General features: G+C 39.6%; 1 protein-coding gene across 6 annotated transcripts in view; it reads right to left on the reverse strand.

Annotated features, from left to right (window-relative positions):
- DOCK8 (dedicator of cytokinesis 8) overlaps positions 1–18,982 on the reverse strand; it is a 223,181-nt gene that overhangs the window by 121,115 nt on the left and 83,084 nt on the right. For all 6 annotated transcript variants that reach the window (XM_073228617.1, XM_036991205.2, XM_073228616.1 and 3 more), the window contains 4 exons: positions 14,629–14,752; positions 9,335–9,547; positions 6,283–6,368; positions 1,406–1,472 (listed from right to left, as the gene is read on the reverse strand). In XM_073228617.1, coding sequence (XP_073084718.1) covers positions 1,406–1,472; positions 6,283–6,368; positions 9,335–9,547; positions 14,629–14,752 — 490 coding nt within the window. The remainder of the gene's footprint in view (positions 1–1,405; positions 1,473–6,282; positions 6,369–9,334; positions 9,548–14,628; positions 14,753–18,982) is intronic.

Below are 18,982 nucleotides of genomic sequence, written 5' to 3' on the forward strand. Positions count from 1 at the left end.
TCAGAGTTCTAGCTGAGAAGTGGGTGTCCAGGAAGACCACATTCACCAGCCTCCCTTGCAGTGAGGCTTGAGCATGTGACTAAATTCTTTCCAGTAAATTGTGATGGGCCAAACCTGCAGGCCTCCCCACCCATCTTCTCCTTTTTCTAGAGCGGCAATGGCAGTGATAAGAGTGACTTTGGGAGAGCACATACTGAAGCTGGAGGAGTCACTGCCAGCTTGGGTTCCTGAATGGCTAAGTGGAGCAGAGCACTGGTGACCTCATATCGCCACCCTGAATTGCTAAAGAACAAACACAGAAACTTCTTTAAGCCAGGGGTTCTCACAAATGTGGTCCCTGACCAGCAGCTTCAGCATCTCCTGGGAACCTGTTAGAAATGCAAGTTCTCAGGCCCTCCCTGGACTTACTGACTCAGAAACTCTGGAGGAAGACCAAGCATCTGTGTTCTGACAAGCCCTGCAGGGGATTCTGATGCACACTCAAGTTTGAATACTGCCTCAAACTATGGAATTGGTGGTAAAACTCGGTTTTAGCAGTTAACCTACCCTAACCAATACACTTCTTAGTAATTATTAATATTTATTCAAGAGATACTAATTTCTTAAAATACAGAATGGTTTTGGGTAAAAAGGGGTAGTAGTGTTCTGCTCTGGTTTTGCTATTTTTGTCTTCATCTGGGAGTAACAAAGTGACTGACATTAAACACTCATGGTTAATGTCTTAGGTCCTTGAATTCTTTTCAATTAAAAGCACATTACACTCAATCATAATATAAGTTGGTCATGGGGATGGTCGTACAGCATGGAGAGTATTGACAATGATTCTGTAACATCTTCCTATGTTGACAGATAGTAACTGCACTAATGGGGGTGAGGAATTAATAATGTGGATAGTTGTATATCAACTATACTTCAATAAAAATAATAATGATATACAATAAAATCACAGAAGGAAAAAAAAGCACATTATAGTTTGTGAGGTCTTCACCCTGTGGCAAATTTAGAATTTTACTGCACAAAATGCCCTCTTTTCATGATGAGGCTATTTCACAATGCAAAAAACTCCCAAACTAAGGAAATATACGTATACTCGAGCTTGTTAAAAATACATTTAAATTGTTTTGTTTATATGTAACCCCATATGCTATTTACTGTCTCTCTCCACCCCAAATAGGCCACCACCACCAACAGGCTATCCCTTAACGATACCCCAAAAAGCATAAGTGACTAGTATTCCTAAATCATTCCTTCAAAAACTGCAAAGGCAATAAAACTGGATGTATCAGTCTTTTGCTTTCAAATTGGATGTGTTTTTCCTACACAGAAGTAAGATCTAAAAACATGAACCCAAAGAATCATGAGCAATATGTGTGACCTGAGGGATGGTTGCTCTTTGCTTTCTCACCTTTTTCCTTTCTTTAACATCATATAGGGCAATGCTGGCAAACAGAGGCTCAATTTCAATCTCAAACCTGTCAGAGAAAGAAAGAAAAATTTAAATGGTTTTAACATAGGTAATTTTGAATTTCCTGAAAGTACCCAGGTGTATAAGCTGGTTATAAATGTAAATAGTTTCCAAAAATATTTGGGTAACTCCATATATGTGGGAATCACACTGGGATATTAATGGGGAAATATGGAAGGCTCATGGAAAATTCCTAATCATTTGAGATCATGGTGGATGGTACATTCTTCCAAAAACGTTGAAAGCTTGATGGTGGCACTGCAAGAGAGAGTGGGCAGAATGGACCCTTGGAGTGATCCAGAATGGCACCTCTTACGACTGCAGTGGCTGTGTCTTCAGACGGTACAGCCTCTGTCTCAGGTAAAGGCCTTGGTTATAGCTTACATTTTACTGCTAGGATAGGAATCCCTATTATTCCATTCTAACAGACAGGGCTTTTCAGAGAATAAAAAAAGAAAAGTTCAATTGCTTTTCCTTAGATTTATAGTGGGACCATCACAGGAAGATCAGGTTATGATGTGGGTGAATGTCTGGCCTGTCCTAGTTTCATTGCCGGGGTTGCTGCTGAGTTAAGAGGCCAGGGGACTGAGCACTGGCTGATAAACACTGAGGCACGTGGACCCAGTGAGGGCCGGAAAGAGGCACCTTCATATTGGCCCTTGATGCCTGTCACAATTGAAATGGTGGGTATGAGGAGATTGCATCCTCACAGCATAATGTTACCACATTATAGGATGTACGTGAAGCACAGATGTGCACCTTCCAAGTGTCTTATGGTTGGTGAATTTGGGCCCTGCCAGCTGAGCGCACCAGTAATCAGGCCCTGGATCACCATTACCCAGGAAGTTATGCAAATTAGGCCAGGTTTTGTTTTAAGGAATGTGTGAGAGGATGGTTTTATCATTCAGTAATGTTCTCTAAAAAGATAATATTTTTAGAATAATATTTGGGCATTGGTAAGCACAGACAAAAGGGTTAGTTGGCCAAATGGCACCTCTGGAAATGGGGCAGTTGGGGATGAGAGCAGACTCACAGGGCACTCAGGCAGACTGACACATGCTCCATGCCTCTCCCACTACCTGACAATTCTGGGATCCTAATCCAGTTACACACCTTTCCCAGTTCCATTTATTTATCTCTACAATGAGGAAAGGACATTTGTTCTTCCCATTTCCCAAGTTTGTTGGAGCTCACATGAGAAAATGTGTGTGAATATACTTTAAAAACCATGTGGAGGAGAAGCATAATCTGCAATAGCCAAAAGGTGGAAGTAACCCAGTGTTCATCAGGGAATGAGGGATAAACACATTGGGGTATATGCACACCATGGAATAGTATTCAGCCTTAAAAAGGATGGAAATTTGGCCACAAGCTACACCATGGGTGAACCTTGAAGACATTATCTTAAGTGAAATAAGCCAGTCACAGAAAGACAAGTATTGTATAATTCCACTTACATTAGATACTTGGAACAGTCAAATTTGGAGTGACAAAAAGTAGAAGGGTAGTTGCCAGGGGCTGGAGGTGGGAGGAATGGAAATTGCTTGATGGGTACAAAGTTCCAGTTTGGGAAGATGAAGAGAGTTCTGGAGATGGATGGTGGCGATGGTCACACAATAATGCGAATGTACTTAATACCACTGAACTGTACAGTTAAAAATGGTTACATTTTATGTTGTGTATGTTTTATGACAAAAACATTATGTAGGGTGTCTATAGCTATTCTTTTGAGTGTTAGGTAATAGCACATTAATTGGGGGCTTTACCATGCCTGGGCTCATCAGCTATTGCCTGGCATGGTCGACCTGTACTTAAGTGTACACTCCAATGTCTAACTACTGCTGTGATCAACTTAGGTAGGTACTGAGTGTTAAGTTCTCTGTGGTTCAGAAAAAGAAAAGGAGAATTAACACTTGTCACATACTTAGCATTGTGCTAAGTGCTCCAAGCGTGTCAATTCCTTTACACTCCACAATAGTGTGATGCTGTCACCATTCCTGTTTTTGAGGCTCAGAGAGATTAAGTTATTTGCTAAAGGCCACAAGGAATTGGCACACTCAGGTTTGGATCCTGGCCCTTTCTGATCACAGAAAAAAAAGGAGGTTTCGTTTTTCTACCAGTGTTTCTCCAAGTGTAGTACCTAGACATTAGCATTTTGAAGCAAATGAGTTTGTAAAAATGCAGGTTTCTTTGTCCCATCTGAAAGCTCCTGAAAGAGAATCTTTTGGGGGAAATGGTGGGAGGTCTCCCCATATCTGCATTTAAAACAAGCTCCTTGGGTAAGTTTCCTGTACACTACACATTTTCATCACCAAGAAGACTCCTCTGAGGTCAGGGTTCTTTGCATAAGATGGTATCACATTTTATATTAAAAGATTTCCCCCTTTTAAAATACAAAATAGAAAAATACTTTGCTCTCATCTTCTTCTTTCTTCTTACTGCTATAATCATTTGCAGATTCAGCACCAGCTTAATTCTTTCTGTAGCATGAGACTTAACATATTTCTCAAAAGCAAAATGAACAGTTAAAGATCTCAAAAATTTTTTAAAACTTCCCTAGCTGATGAAATCTATAGTACTGTCAACAGAACTCAACATATGAGTGCCAGTGGGGAAACATGTGTCTTTAACATAATCATTACATTTTTACTATTCCTATTTTAACAGTCTAGGTTTACCTATAAGAGCTTTCTTTCTTTCTTTTATCCAGTTTATTCAAAGCAGTTTTACCTAGGACAATATCATCAGTCCATCTCTCCTCTTGCAGCTAGATGTTGGTGTTAAAGACACCTGAGCTGGCCAAGTGCACTGGGTCAACACCTCAATTCTACTTAATTTCTGCTTTGGTAGTTGGGGAAAAAAAATACAGTAGAAATTACACTAAAAAATTTTCATCAAGAGAAATCCAAGTGACTCCATTTGGTTTTTTAATAATACAGTCTGTCTTAGTGGCCATGCTTTCCCACCTGTGAGAACAGCTGCTGTTTATATACTGGAAAGGTCTAGAAGGCTTGGTGATAAGCATCATAAGAGAGAAGTCCTTCAAAGCAACCCACATAGTTCCGGCATCTACCAGTGACCTGCTGTCATCCTGTGGGGGGAGGAGAGGGACTCAGACAATAGGGTGGACTTCCTGAACAATGCAGGGGAGAATGGAATGGCCACTCCACTTCCATTCAGTCCTCCACTGGAAGGGCTAGGAGGCTCCACTTCTGGTCAGCGTGCAAGGACAAGAGCTTGGCTTTCTGTACCCCTAACCTAATGTACAGCTGGTTCACAGGCTGCTCACCTCTACACAAAGGGCCCTAACTCCTCCCTCCTCTCTCTCCCGCACACCCTGTTAGTAGGATTGGCTAGGGAGAGGGGGCCACACCAGGGCGGTGGGGGCTCACAACTGCTGAGCGGCAGTGCTGGGGCAGCTTCTGAGGACATTAGAATCACATATGATGGCAGGTAGGAACTCTGAAACCATCTGGTCTAAGAGCTTCATTTAGCAGTAGGAACCCAAAATCTCAGTGAAGTTCCTAGCATTGAAACACAGCCTTTAATCCACAGTCCAAAAGCCCTAATTGCAAACCAGCTGTGATTAAGGGGCCCATGAACTGACTTCAAGAGATGGATGACCCTCCTAATAGGGCATGAAAAAATGTTATGCACTTTTGCCTAGATAGGATATTTACAACTTAATATTTTCAAAAGACTATGTGATTTGAAGTGGGTGAAATAATTCTCTAAAGTAGCAATCTGCCAAGGGGCAAGAGGAGCATGCAAACACTCAGAGGGTATGTGGGACAACCTGTTAGCAAGCAGCAGGAAATACTGTCACTTATTTTGATATACTGCCACTTTATTTAGTTTATCCCTTAACATTTCTCGTTATGTATATTTTCTAATGTATACAATATTTTAATATGTCCATACAAAGTTAATTGTGTATATAGAGGACATGTGACTTCTTTTATTATAAAAGTAAGCAATCAAAAACATTTGGAGACAGTTGCTTTAAAGTAGATGTGGCTAATAATGGCTCACAAGATGAGTCCAGACTGCAGACGTGATTTGTTTGCATTGTGTAGTATTTAAAGAGGAAATGCGAAAATATTTAAGTCAGAAAATTGTGCAGGAAAATCTGGATTTCCAGCTTCTCTTAAAAAAAAAAGAAGGAAAGAAAACAGACAATTGACAAAAATGGGCCTATTCACTTGGATGGCAAGAACTGGCCCTAACTAGTAGAGGACACCCCTGTAAGTTTGCTATGGGTCCCACTACTTTCTATTGTCCTGTGTCACTGAGACTGGGTTTTAGTTGTATTGATCCCTGTATTTCAACAGCAGCGTGCTGGTAAACGCTCAACAAACAAGTCTCTGAGAAAAACAGACTCTACTTTGTAGCATCTTCTCGTGGCTATGTTGTAAATACTCCATCAATGGCCAATTTCAAGCCACCCAATGTGACCTCACCGAGCATAGAGTTGGGAAGAGACATGTGTAATCAGCTCCCATGAGCTGGACAGAGCTGACTCGAGTACACCATCAGCTTTCCCTGTTATTTTTCTTAGTGGAGGCCATTTCAATCGATTACCTTACAAGCCTAACCTTAGTGTTTGCCTTCCCTGGCACAGAGGAATGACTGACTGTCAAAGGCTTGGTGGGAAAGAATACGGGTCTACCTGATGCAGAACTGTTCTTTCCACTACCTCATAGATGCCCACTGTTAAAAGATCCTCCTGATTCATGCTCTGATGATAGAGACACAGTTTGCATCTAAAAGGCAAGATTAACCTCAGGGTCGTAGTTCATATGTTCGCAGATACTTACTTTAGGGTCAGCAACTTGACCATGATTCTGTTGCCCAGATGTTCCTTGGGACATTCTGGTACCGGACGTATTTCCACAGCATCCTCCTATTATTAATGGCATTGTAAATAAAATCATTAGTGAATTTCCCTGAGGAGTTCCAGTTGGCATTAATTCAGAGAAGGGAATGCTACTGTCCTTTGCTCAACTCGTGTTTGCTTTATTTCTAATAGCAGAATAAAACATTGACTTTTACAAGAGTTTGTTATCCAACCCCCAAGTTTCAAAGTCAGCATTTACAGCAAACATTTTTCTCCTTTCAGAAAGCCAAGCATTTAAGACAAAGAGACTGAGTGAGGAAGGAAATGTGAACATGGACATGGCTTAGTAACATCCCCCAGATGGTATTGCAAAAGCTTATACCTATTGTTGGTATTGCTGGCTGTTTTTTCCAGCCTGCTCTACTACACATTCAGAATATTTGTCCTGCCAAGGGTTTTTTCTAGTAAATATGTGAGTTTCAAACTTGAGGCCTGAGTCAGAATAGTTCATGCAAGGCTATAAACCATCAGTACTATTATACACAGCGTGGTTCTCAGCTTACTGTTTTCTTAAACAGATGACAGGGACTTAGGGTTGAATTTCTAGGTTCTACATAGACATGTCCAGCTAGAACTTACAACAATCTAGGAAAGATCAGTAATGACAAAGTAAGATACATATTTGTCTGTTGTACCACATTGGGACTCAGGACTTAAAGAGAAATATCATGTCTCCATTGTAACTTTCAACATTCAGATCTAAACTATCGAAGTATCTTAATTATATTTATGCATGCCAAGACAAACAGTGAAAATCCCTGAAACTTTAAATCCTGCCTTTGCAGTAGGCTATGCAAACACTGATGGTCCAGTTTATGAGGGTCCAAAGAATAATCATACATACAAAGCATTCCTCTCCACTCAATAACCAGGCTCCATTAGGACCTGTGCTAGACTATAACTTTCAGTCTTAACTGAGTTTCTGAATTGTTTCAAAGACCATAAAACAAATTTCCTTCACAATAATCTAAGATTCATTCTTGTAGTCAATGCAAGCCTGGACATCCTCCCATTTATTCCCATGATGGGGACTTTAATGAACGGATGTCTTGCTGGGCATATTCTCTTCACCCTTTAATTGTTTTCTCTCTCCTGGCATCCACTTTAGTATCATATTACATACTGGCCCTTCCATCATGGAATTGAGAGGACAAAGAATTCAAGTGAAGGTCAAGTCAGTCATATTTAATATTTTTTTACAAATATGATAAAAAGTTTTAAATGGAAACTGAAAATTTATGAGATGTGATTGTTCATATGATCTTTGGACTTTCATTATGTGTGTTAATATACCAGGCAGTCATATGTAGATAAATAAAAATATGGAGTTAAAATTTAGAGTTAATGGGTTAGGATCCCCATTCTACATGTTTTTGATTGCTTACTTTTATAATAAAAAAAGTCACATGTCCTCTATATACACAATTAACTTTGTATGGACATATTAAAATATTGTATACATTAGAAAATATACATAATGAGAAATTTTAAGGGATAAACTAAATAAAGTGGCAGTATATCAAAATAAGTGACAGTATTTCCTGCAGCTTGCTAACAGGTTGTCCCACATACCCTCTGAAATTTAGAGTTAATGGGTTAGGATCCCCATTGCTGTTGAATCTTGAATGAGTAATTTAATCTCTGATTCTTACTTTGCAATCTGAAGAATGGAGATGATAACGCTGCCCACATTACTCATATTTACTATTAATCTGCCTCATTCAGAAAAGGATTTGAGGCCACTGTGGATAAAGTAAATAGACGAGAAAACAAAGGTAGCTGGAAAATAAGGATGAGGAAAAAAGAAAGCTGACATAAATTCAGGACATCAGTAAGTGAGCTGCCAGATTTAGTGAAGGTGAACAGAAATTTGACTATGTAAAGAATGTAAGAGAGTTGATTAGAAGATATGCGCAATCTCTAAGTGTGCACATTTTCTCAGTGGAAGCACAATTCTTTGTCCTAAGGTTTAGGGGACAATTTCCTTTTGGAGCCTTGCTGAGGTGGTAATGAGTGATGAGTAGGCCAATGTCTCATTAATATCTGCACAGTGGACACAATGTCATAACTCATAACTGCAATTTCCCTTACTATCCTTTTTGCTGACCAGTGGTAAGCTCATGGAAGGGTGAGTCAGCAAACAAAATTCTCAGGGGGGAGGGTTTCACAGGGTGTGAGAATCAGGTTCCCTGATGGTCTTGCTTGATCCAAAGATTAAATTCCAAATATTTAGAGACATGGATGGATGGTCTATCTTTTTTGCAAAATCTCTCCCAAGTCTGATATCTTGCAACTGAAATTTTATAAAATTTGGACAGCAGAGATACTGCTATAACCTGTCCTGGTCAGATACAGAAATACAGATATTCTGACATGCAGCAGGAAAGACTGGGAGCCCCAGGGAGCAATCATAGGCAAAGCCAAAGTTATCAATGTGTCCTGGTCAGCTCCTATGTATAAAGTGGACACTCAAGATTCCGGTGTCCTGTGCATCAAAAGCATGGCTGTGACTGTTTTGGACTGGAATATTTTCAAAGCAGATCTCACAGGTTGTACATAGGGACCATTAAAAAAAAATCTTAACAGAGCACTAAAGAACATCAAGATTTAACTAATACATGCCTTGATGGATTGACTGCAAAAAATACCTCCCAATAGCTGAATGGTTTGACTCACTGAGTGGATGACTGCATGTAGACCCTTGAAATGATTTTGGAGTTAAATGAGATAATACCAGCAACAGTGTTTTGTAGCATGCTATGAAAATCCTAGTTGTTATTATTGGCATCTCATTTGTATGATCGATCAATAGTTGGTTCTGCTGTAAGACAGGTCTGCCTTAGTGAAAAGAACAGCCCCAGAAATCATACAATTAAGCATCCTGATGCTGCCATACAGTAATAATGAACAATAAGAGTTTCCTGGAGACTCTGTCCACTGCAATTCTCCGGCATGGAGATGGCTGTACCCACCTCATCTACTGATGGGTAAAGGGCAAAGAGCTCGGCCTGCCGATTGGTCCTTCGGGCCTCCTCATTTTGCTTCTCGAAGTCCTCGGCACTCACATGCTGCAGGAGGTTTTCCAGCCGTTGATCAGGCTGCAGGCTGCGGAGGTCAAAGCCACAGGCCGTGAGGGGGCCTTTCCCAGACACATCACACAGCACATTTAAGCGGTGAGGACCTGCCTGTGGGAAAAGACACATCTCTGTGAGAGACACTGTGGGTCTAAAGTGATGGGATATCTCAAGACTGCTCTAATGTGGGGTTCCAGAATCAGACCTCAAGGAGTTTCTGAGCAAACTGGGGTTTGACAGTAATCATATCTTAGCATCCTTGCCTGAAGAGCCTAAAATTACATATCTCCTTCCCACCTGGAAGCAGGTAATTACTCATCAGATGTAGACAAATCCGTCCTTGGGGAAAGGTATAAAAACAGCAAGCACTGTGTTCCTATTAGATTTTGGTGTGTTCTCCTGGAGATCGGGAGCCAAGTCTCCCATCACCCACACTCGTGTCTCATGCTCAAGTAGAACAGACTTGGCGGAGATGTGACAGAAAGGAGTCTGTCCTGGGGATCACAGGGGCCTCATCCTATTCTCAACCCCAGAGCTTGGTTTCTGAACCTGGAAAATAAGATGGTCTGTGGGGAGCCTCCCAAATTCAATTTCATAAATACTCCAAAACTGAGTATGTTTCTGAAGATAGAGAGATGCAGAGTTGGGAACTTTCCTACAAGACTTTAGTGACAGTTATGCGCATAAGCACCAGAACCAAAAAAAAAGCATTTGCTATTCTGGCAGTGTCTGCTTTTTAGCTGCAGTGTGTGTGAAAAAAAATGTCTTAAATCACTCATAAACTGGATGCTTTATTCCCCTAGGAGTATTTTGGTAATTGGGAATTACAGCCCCAAGCAAAGACTTCGCAAAGAATACATGACCACTGCCAACAATATGTCCTAAGAATATAGATGGATTTGCTATACACATCTATAAAATGAATGGTAAAACGTTATCCTATAGTTCTATGAAACATACTACCATACAATTTCTCTATAATATATCCTTTTTGTATCTACCTCATAAAAATGCTACTTTGCTAGGTAAAATTTTACCTAAACCGAATGTGCTAGCAATAATCAATAGTAATACTTTAATTATGAATACTTTTGTTTGTCTAAGAATTTGCAAAAGCCTTGGGAAAATGTATTAGATTTCCCAAATTTCTTTAAAAGTGCATGTGTGTGTGTGTGTGCATGTGTGTGTATGTGTGTGTACCCCTTTATCTAGAATTTATGCTAGGGGTATAACTGGACAAGTAAGGACATGAGCACAAGAGCATTTCTGGAACATTGTTTGTAATGACAAAAACGCCCTCCAAAAGAGGTAGCATTAAGAGATTTTGGAACTTGCATACAATGGAATGTTGTTATATAGCCATTGAAAAAGAACAACAAATAAACAAATAAACAGATCTTATTCACTGGAAGAGAAAGATGATCACATCACATTGTATTGTTAATAGGAAAAAAGAAGGGATACAACATTATGTATAATAAGACCTAATTTCGATGAAATATGTGTTCCATGGAGTTCTATCACACATATATTTAACTTATGTAAATTCGGGCATTTGGCCTCACCACTCCCCTCAATAAGAAGATGCATATAAATGAGAATGAAATGAAAGATATTGCTGATTGTCTCAGGGTCTGAGCATCTCTCCATGAGAAGTATTGGTCTAATACTTAAAAACATACAGCTTTTGTATAACTTGGCTCTGAGCCCCAGCCAGTGACATAACTGAATGCTCTATTAGTACACTGGAGGAATGAGGGTGTTTATGGATGTGCTGATTATTTACCTCCAAACTGTATTCTCTGTATACAACTGTATACTCTGCTCTGTGATGTTGGGCCTGGGACTCAGCAAATCACAGTTCAGCTTTGCCACTGCTCCCTTTAGGTTCTGCCAATAGGAGGAGCTACAGGGAGACTGGAGGGCTGGAAGAGGGAGAAGGGACTGGCTCCTACCCCTCGGCTTGCAGTTCTTCTCACCTTGGTTGAGGCAGTTGGTTCTGGCTTCAGCTTCTTTTGGTATGTTCAGAACCATCTTACCTCCTCAGAGTTACCAGCACCAGCCAGGTAATTCCTCCTCCTAGAAGCTCTGAGTCCAGATTCCCAGACTCTGTAAGGTCTTTCCTCTGAGATCCTGAACTAACACCACCAGGTAGGCCCCGCCCCTTCTTCAGTAATTTGAGTGCCAGCTCTGAGGCCACTTTTCTGAGTTCTGATAACTCCAAGCTCTTCCCACCAGACCCCTGGTTTTCAAATGGGGTCTCAGAACCTATAGTATCACTATCTCCTGGGAAATGCTAACTAGAAATGCAAACTCTCAAGCCCCACCCAGTCCTAGTAAATCTGAAACATCAGGAGTAGAGCCTAGCAATCTGTGTCTGAATAAGCCTTCCTAGGGATTCTGAAAAACCTAGTTTAAGAACCACAGCCCTGGGCCCCAGCCCTGAGTGGTGTACTGTTTACTGCAGTTACAATTTCTGGATGACTTCAATTTTCCCTTTTGTTTATTGTGGGCCTTCAACACGTTTTAACTAATTCCCTATGTTAAATTTTTTCTTTTGAAATACCTAATGTGGCTTCTGTCTGACTGATACACAGAGTAATTAAGTTGGTTATCATGTAAAGTGAAAACAACATTTAGTCAAAATTACCAATAAAAAATCCCTTAAATCTCCCATAGAGCACAGATATTCCAGGCCTCAGTAAGTTCACTAAATCCAGCACTGAAATTGATGGCTGATTCCTCTGTAGAGCTCAGGTTAAGTTGTCAGCTTGGCTGTAGAGACCATGTTGTTTGAAAAATAGGTATTATTCTAAAACTGTCTTGTCATATTCTGCCTGGTGAGATGCTTATGTTATGAGGGCACCAGAAAGCTAAAAACCATACTGCTTTAGAAGTCCTGTACAACCTTGGACAATTTCTTCCTCTGTTTTATTTTTTTCTCATCTGTAAAATGGGCAGGTTGGACTAAAGCACTGGTTTTTAAAAATATTTTTTAATTGTGGGATAATGTACATAACATTTACCATCCTAATCCTTTTTTAATGTATAGCTCATTAGTGTGAAGTACTTTCACATTGTTCTGCAACTAATCTCCAGAAGTCTTTCCATCTTGTAAAACTGAAACTCTATTCCCATTAAACTCCCCTTTCCCCCAATCCCTGCTGCCCTGGCAACCATCCTTCCACTTTCTGTCTCTGTGAATCTGAGTACTCTAGAGACCGTGTAGAAGTGACATCATATAGTATTTGTCTTTTTGTAACTGGCTGATTTCATTTAGAATAAGGTCCTCAAGGTTCATCCATGCTGTAGCATAAGTCAGAATCTCCTTCCTTTTTGAGCCTGGGTAGTATTTCATTGTAAGCATATGCCATATTTTGTTTCTGCTTTCATCTGTCCATGGATAGGTGGTTGTTCCCACCTTTCGGCTCTTATGGATAATGCTGCTATGAAAGCCGGGGTACAGGGCACTGACTTTTAAACTGTTACTACTCTGTAGAAACAATAGCAATGACAACAATAACAGTAAACAGCATTTATTGGGCACTAAGTATAAGCTGGCACTGTCCTAAGTGCTTCACACGTTAACTCATTTAATACTCAGAAAACCTCATGAGTCACTTCTGCTGTTGTTGTTAGTGTTATGGGCTGAGTGCTTGTGTCCCTGAAAATCTCCTTTGGTGAAAGTCTAACACCCAGGGGGATGGTGTTGGGAGGTGGGGCCCCTGGGAGGTAAGTAGGTCATGAGGGTGGGGCCTTCAGGAATGGGAGAAAGGCCCTGATGAGAAGAAAGAGAAGAGAGTGTGTTTCTCCTCTCTGTCTCCACCAGCAGGAAGGTGTCTGTTCCTCTGTAAAGCAGGAATGGGGCTCACACTAGGAACTGAATCAGCTGGCACCTTGATCTTGGACTTCCCAGGCCCTGAACTGTGAGAAATAAATTTCTGTTTTAGCCCCCAAGTCTATGGTATTCTGTTATGCAGCCCAAACCGAATGAGACAGTTTAGCTTCTCCTGAATAAACAGTAAATACAAGTTATAGAAACTGGGTAAAATTGAGAAAGTAATACTTTTTTTAAAAACACCCACATTTTAAATAGCTCTCTCTTTCTGTAGACCTATTTTTCCTATAAAACTCAAATTCCTGATTCCTGATTTTTGTTTATTTGTATTCCTCATATTTTCCAAATTTTTGTCAAAGATTTCAAAGGCTACATAATTTTAATAGATACACTGAAAGCATATATGCTCAACTATTCCTCTATAGGATCCTGCCTAAGAGTCCTCAAACTTTCCAAGATAACCATGGTGTCCTTATCTAGAGCAGTCACTCACATATATTCAACACATCATACCAGATCCAAAATATGTACTTTGTACAGTTATTCCCAAACTGAAATAAGTGTCAAAGTCAGGGAGTTGAGATTTAAAATTGGAAGAAATATAGTGCAGCCTATCATTTCCCATTGAGGGGCTTCAGGTGATAATTTGACTTCTTCAAGACCACACAATGGTTGACCAAGACGGCAGGAGACCAGGTCTCCTAATGCACTATTTCATTTGTGCCCATGGGTCTTTACACCCAACACTACTTCTTAAATCTTACCTAATTTTTCCTTTCCTATCCTGAAATGTAATTCACACATGATATAATTTTCTTATATGCATGTATTTTCCAAACTAACTTAGAAAAATTTAATGTAAGGAGGAAATAAAGGGAAAATAATAATGAAATGATAATGGCTTTATTATATCCTGTTTACCAGGGGAGAAAACTGGAACCCAGACAGTTGGATTATCTTGCATAGGGTTGTAGAGTTAATGCAGGGCAGAACCACAGAGAGAACCCAGGCCCTTGGCCTCGGAGTGGCGCTTTTGGTCACTCTGCAGTCTGCCTGTGGGCACCACTGTTCTCCACAGGAATTGTTATAAGGGTGGACGCAATGGGGCCACCCATCGTCTCTGCAGTTGAAGCCCCCCCATTTTTTATCTCTTAATTGAGCTTCTGGTTTTTTATTTGAACACCAATTTCTGTAGCTACAAACAAATTTGAAAAAAAAAAATTCCTGACTCAAATGGTAGAGTTCTTCCTACTTAACATTCAGAGTCTAGCTTTTTTCTAGTTAAAAAATTTGCAGCATGCCACAGGCAGAACCACCCAGTAACCAGGTAACCATGTTTGTTGACAGGAAATACCTGAGTGCTGGGTTCACTGCTCTCCAAGGTCTCTGATTCAAACGTCTGTTTCTGAAGTGTCTTGTGAAAATCTTTTCGGGATCCCGTCTTTTGAAAACTGCAAATCTCCGAACTTCCTTGGTTTCTTTTATTGTTGTCATTACGTAATATGTGGGGAAAGGAGAGAGGGATGCAAAACCATTAGATTAAAAATAAAGCAAGGGCTTTAAGGACATGACGCTGAAGGATCTTGCAAAGAGAAGACCAACTGTAATTCCTCATGTCTAATTATGCACCAGGTCTAATACAAGGCTCTGTTGTCATGGGATATAAACTTGCCTCCTTGGCTGGCTCATTATTAAAGGCAAGAATGGCTTGGGAAAATACCACTTTAGAGGTACAGTCATTTCAGCTGCGGGGCATTTGGCTCCAAACTGAAACTAAACTATGACCTTAGGGTAAGAGGCTGGAGTCAATCTAGTAATGTGTAGAAGTAGCAAATAAAGACTGTTTGTAGATAAAAATAGGGGAAAACATTTAACCTCCACATCATTCTTAATAATGAATAAAAAAAAAGGCAGGGCATAATTAAGAAAAAAATAGAAATAAATGATTTCTGTACCAAAAATCTTGCTGACATTCTCCACCTCCACTCCATGCACTCCATTAGAATTGTGTTTAAAAATATGTAGCTTTCAGAAAAGTTTAAAATATTATGTCTAGCACTGTCACTGGAGAAAGACATTAGATGATCATGAAAAAGGCAACAGATGTAAGTTGTCAAATAATAACTGTAGAAACCAATGCACATATCCCCCATTTTTATGACTCAAAGGCTTTGAGGTAAACAAGCTGCAAAGTCATGTCACCCTAACACACGCCCACTTTGATTTCCTACACTATTAGAAAACCACTGAGCAAGTTAGGATTCATTAGGCAGATCAAATGGCAGAGAAAGCAGGAAATGTAAGAGAGCTAATAGCAATGATCCAAATAGAATTTATAACTCTTTGGGAGGAGTGAAGTATTAGGTTATACACCATAGCACAGAGCAAGTCTGCAATAAATTTTAGTTGATTAAATTAACAAAAAAAAAATGAGATTTCCCAGTGTCATCTCCAAGAAGAACAAGACTCTCTTGTTGGATTTCACTGTGCTGTGAAGATAAGCAATTTGTCCTGAGTAAAAGAAGACAAGAAATAGCCTAGGAGAAAGGCCTTGGTGGCTAATTTAAGTCAAGATTTACTGGAAATGGGATCTTCAATGTCTCTTGGCCACTTGCATTGCCCTGACCCAAACCTGTATTGACAGGGCTGGGTGAACAGCAGGCCAAATGGGGGAAATGAAAAAATAAGTAAAAGAATATGAATATGCTATCCTCTGAATGAGGAAATAAGACTAAACATTTAGAAAAGATTTCAAGAGAAATATACAGAATAATTTCTGATTTGGGATTCCTAAACAATACCAAAATAAACAAAATTTAAAATGTAATCATATTGTTCATAATCATCAATTTAAAAAAGTATTTTGTAAGGTCATTTCAAACAAGCCCCGAGAAGTAGAAGCTATTTTAAATATTTAAGAAAATGGTATTGGTTCCGGGTGCCCTAAGTGTACACATGATAGTGTTTTAAAAAGCAGTGTTCTTTGAGAGTCTCACATGATTTTTCATAAACCTGTTAAGCTTCTTGAAAGTTATTCTTATCAATATAAGTTTAGACAGTAACATGTGTGTGCTGGATGGGTAGGCTTTCCTGGGCATAAAACAACTTTTTTGGACTCTCTCAGAGGGTTCAAAGAAAAAACTGCATGTGTCATAATGTCCTGGGGAAAAAACACCCAATTCAAAGTTGTGGCAAATGTAGGCCAATACTAAGTTACATCTTAAGTCTACACTACTCCTGCAATTACAACACACAGAATCAGCAATTATATTTCCGGAAAATCCAACTGTAAGGGGACACAATTTCAAAGGAAATTAAACACAATTTGCCCTAAAATTGTAAGCAAACACTGAATTGAAATTCACATTTCACATTTGGAATTGCCCTTTGCCTTTCTTTGTTAGGACTTGTACATTCCAAAGGGTACTGATGTCAGAGTTCAGTGTCACATGTCTCCTCACAAGGAAACCTGCTTGGTCCACTGAAATAAAAATTAGGAAGTAGTTTGGCTTAAGGCCTTATGTGCCTTGGCCACCAGAACTATATCTGCTTTAACTTTATTTCTTGTCTCATTAAAGGCACCAACTTCCAAGAGGGTTTACTTACAAGTGAATAACATACACACACACACACACACACACACAATTACAGGTATGCACCTGCCTCCATTATCCTCAAGTTACTTTTCTCACAACCTTGGTTCTTCCGAGGTGAGATATGGACATAAGGTGAATTCAACGATATTTCCTGTGGCTTTAAGATTTTATGATAAAAAGTTCATACACTAATAAACCCAACTATATATGGTCAATTAATATACAATAAAGGAGCCATAGATATACAATGGGGAAATGACAGCCTCTTCGACAGCTGGTGTTGGCAAAACTGGACAGCTACATGCAAGAGAATGAAACTGGATTATTGTTTAACCCCATACACAAAAGTAAACTTGAAATGGATTAAAGACTTGAATGTAAGTCATGAAACCATAAAACTCTTAGAAGACAACATAGGCAAACATCTCCTGAATATAAGCATGAGCAACTTCTTCCTGAACGCATCTCTTCGAGCAAGGGAAACAAAAGCAAAAATGAACTCATGGGACTACATCAAACTAAAAAGTTTCTGTACGGCAAGGGACACCATCAACAGAACAAAAAGGCATCCTATAGTATGGGAGAATATATTTGTAAATGACATATCCAACAAGAGGTTAACATCCAAAATATATAAAGAACTTAAACACCTCAACACCCAAAAAGCAAATAATCTGATTAACAAATGGACAGAGGATATGAAGAGACAGTTCTCCAAAGAAGAAATTCAAATGGCCAACAGACACATGAAAAGATGCTCCACATCACTAGTCATCAGGGAAATGCAAATTAAAACCACAATGAGATATCACCTCATAACCAGTAAGGATGGCCAGCATTGAAAAGACTAAGAACAACAAATGCTGGCGAGGATGAGGAGAAAGGGGAACCCTCCTACACCACTGGTGGGAATGTAAGCTAGTTCAACCACTGTGGAAAGCAATATGGAGGTTCCTCAAAAAACTAAAAATAGAAATACCATTTGACCCGGGAATCCCACTCCTTGGAATATACCCAAAGAATACAACTTCTCAGATTCAAAAAGACCTATGCACCCCTGTGTTTATCACAGCACTATTTACAAGAGCCAAGATATGGAAGCAACCTAAGTGTCCATCGGTAGATGAATGGATAAAGAAGATGTGATACATATACACAATGGAATACTATTTGGCCATAAGAAAGAAACAAATCCTACTATTTGCAACAACATGGATAGAGCTGGAGGACATTATGCTCAGTGAAATAAGCCAGGTGGAGAAAGACAAATGCCAAATAATTTCCCTCATTTGTGGAGTACAACAATGATGCAAAACTGAAGGAACAAAATAGCAGCAGACTCAGAGACTCCAAGAATGAACTAGTGGTTACCAAAGGGGAGGGGTGTGGGAAGGCGGGTGGGGAGGGAGGGAGAAGGGGATTGAGGGGTATTATGTTAAGTACACATGGTGTGGGGGATCACAGGGAGGACAGTGTAGCACAGAGAAGGCAAAACATGGTGAATCTGTGGCATCTTGCTGCACTGATGGACAGTGACTGCATTGGGTTTTGGTGGGGACTTGATAATATGGGTAAATGTTGTAACCACATTGTTTTTTCATGTGAAACCTTCATAAGAGTGTATATCAATCATACCTTAATAAAAAAAAGTTCATACACTATATCTGAATATATTCAAATAAGATTTTTTCCTCCAAAATGCCTAAATCTTGGAGAAGTAAAATCTATTTGAGTATTGTTTATTTTTTTAATTTTATGCAAATGAATGCTTTCTTTCTATTGTGTCTTCCATTTCATTAGAATATTTTCTGGAGTTATTTATGTGGACCCCAAAGACACTAACAAATGGGCATTTTAAAAAATGAGTTACAGAATTAAAAGTTAAAAGTTCATGTCACAGTAAGTACACCCTCATCCTATATATGCACCAGCTCCCAGGATTTGGGGGGTGGAAAGCATTAAGACTAACATATCCCATGGCTCTGTGTTTGGAATCAAAGCAAACTTTCCTTCCCTTCCTCATTCTAGATTTAGCATCTACTTCCTCATTTTCAAATCTCAGAAAGCTGCAAAGCTTCCTCAAGGCAGCAAGGGTAAACAGGGTTGGGGAAA

Source organism: Manis javanica, chromosome 2, assembly GCF_040802235.1.
Source record: "Manis javanica isolate MJ-LG chromosome 2, MJ_LKY, whole genome shotgun sequence".
NCBI classification, from domain to species: Eukaryota; Metazoa; Chordata; class Mammalia; order Pholidota; family Manidae; genus Manis; species Manis javanica.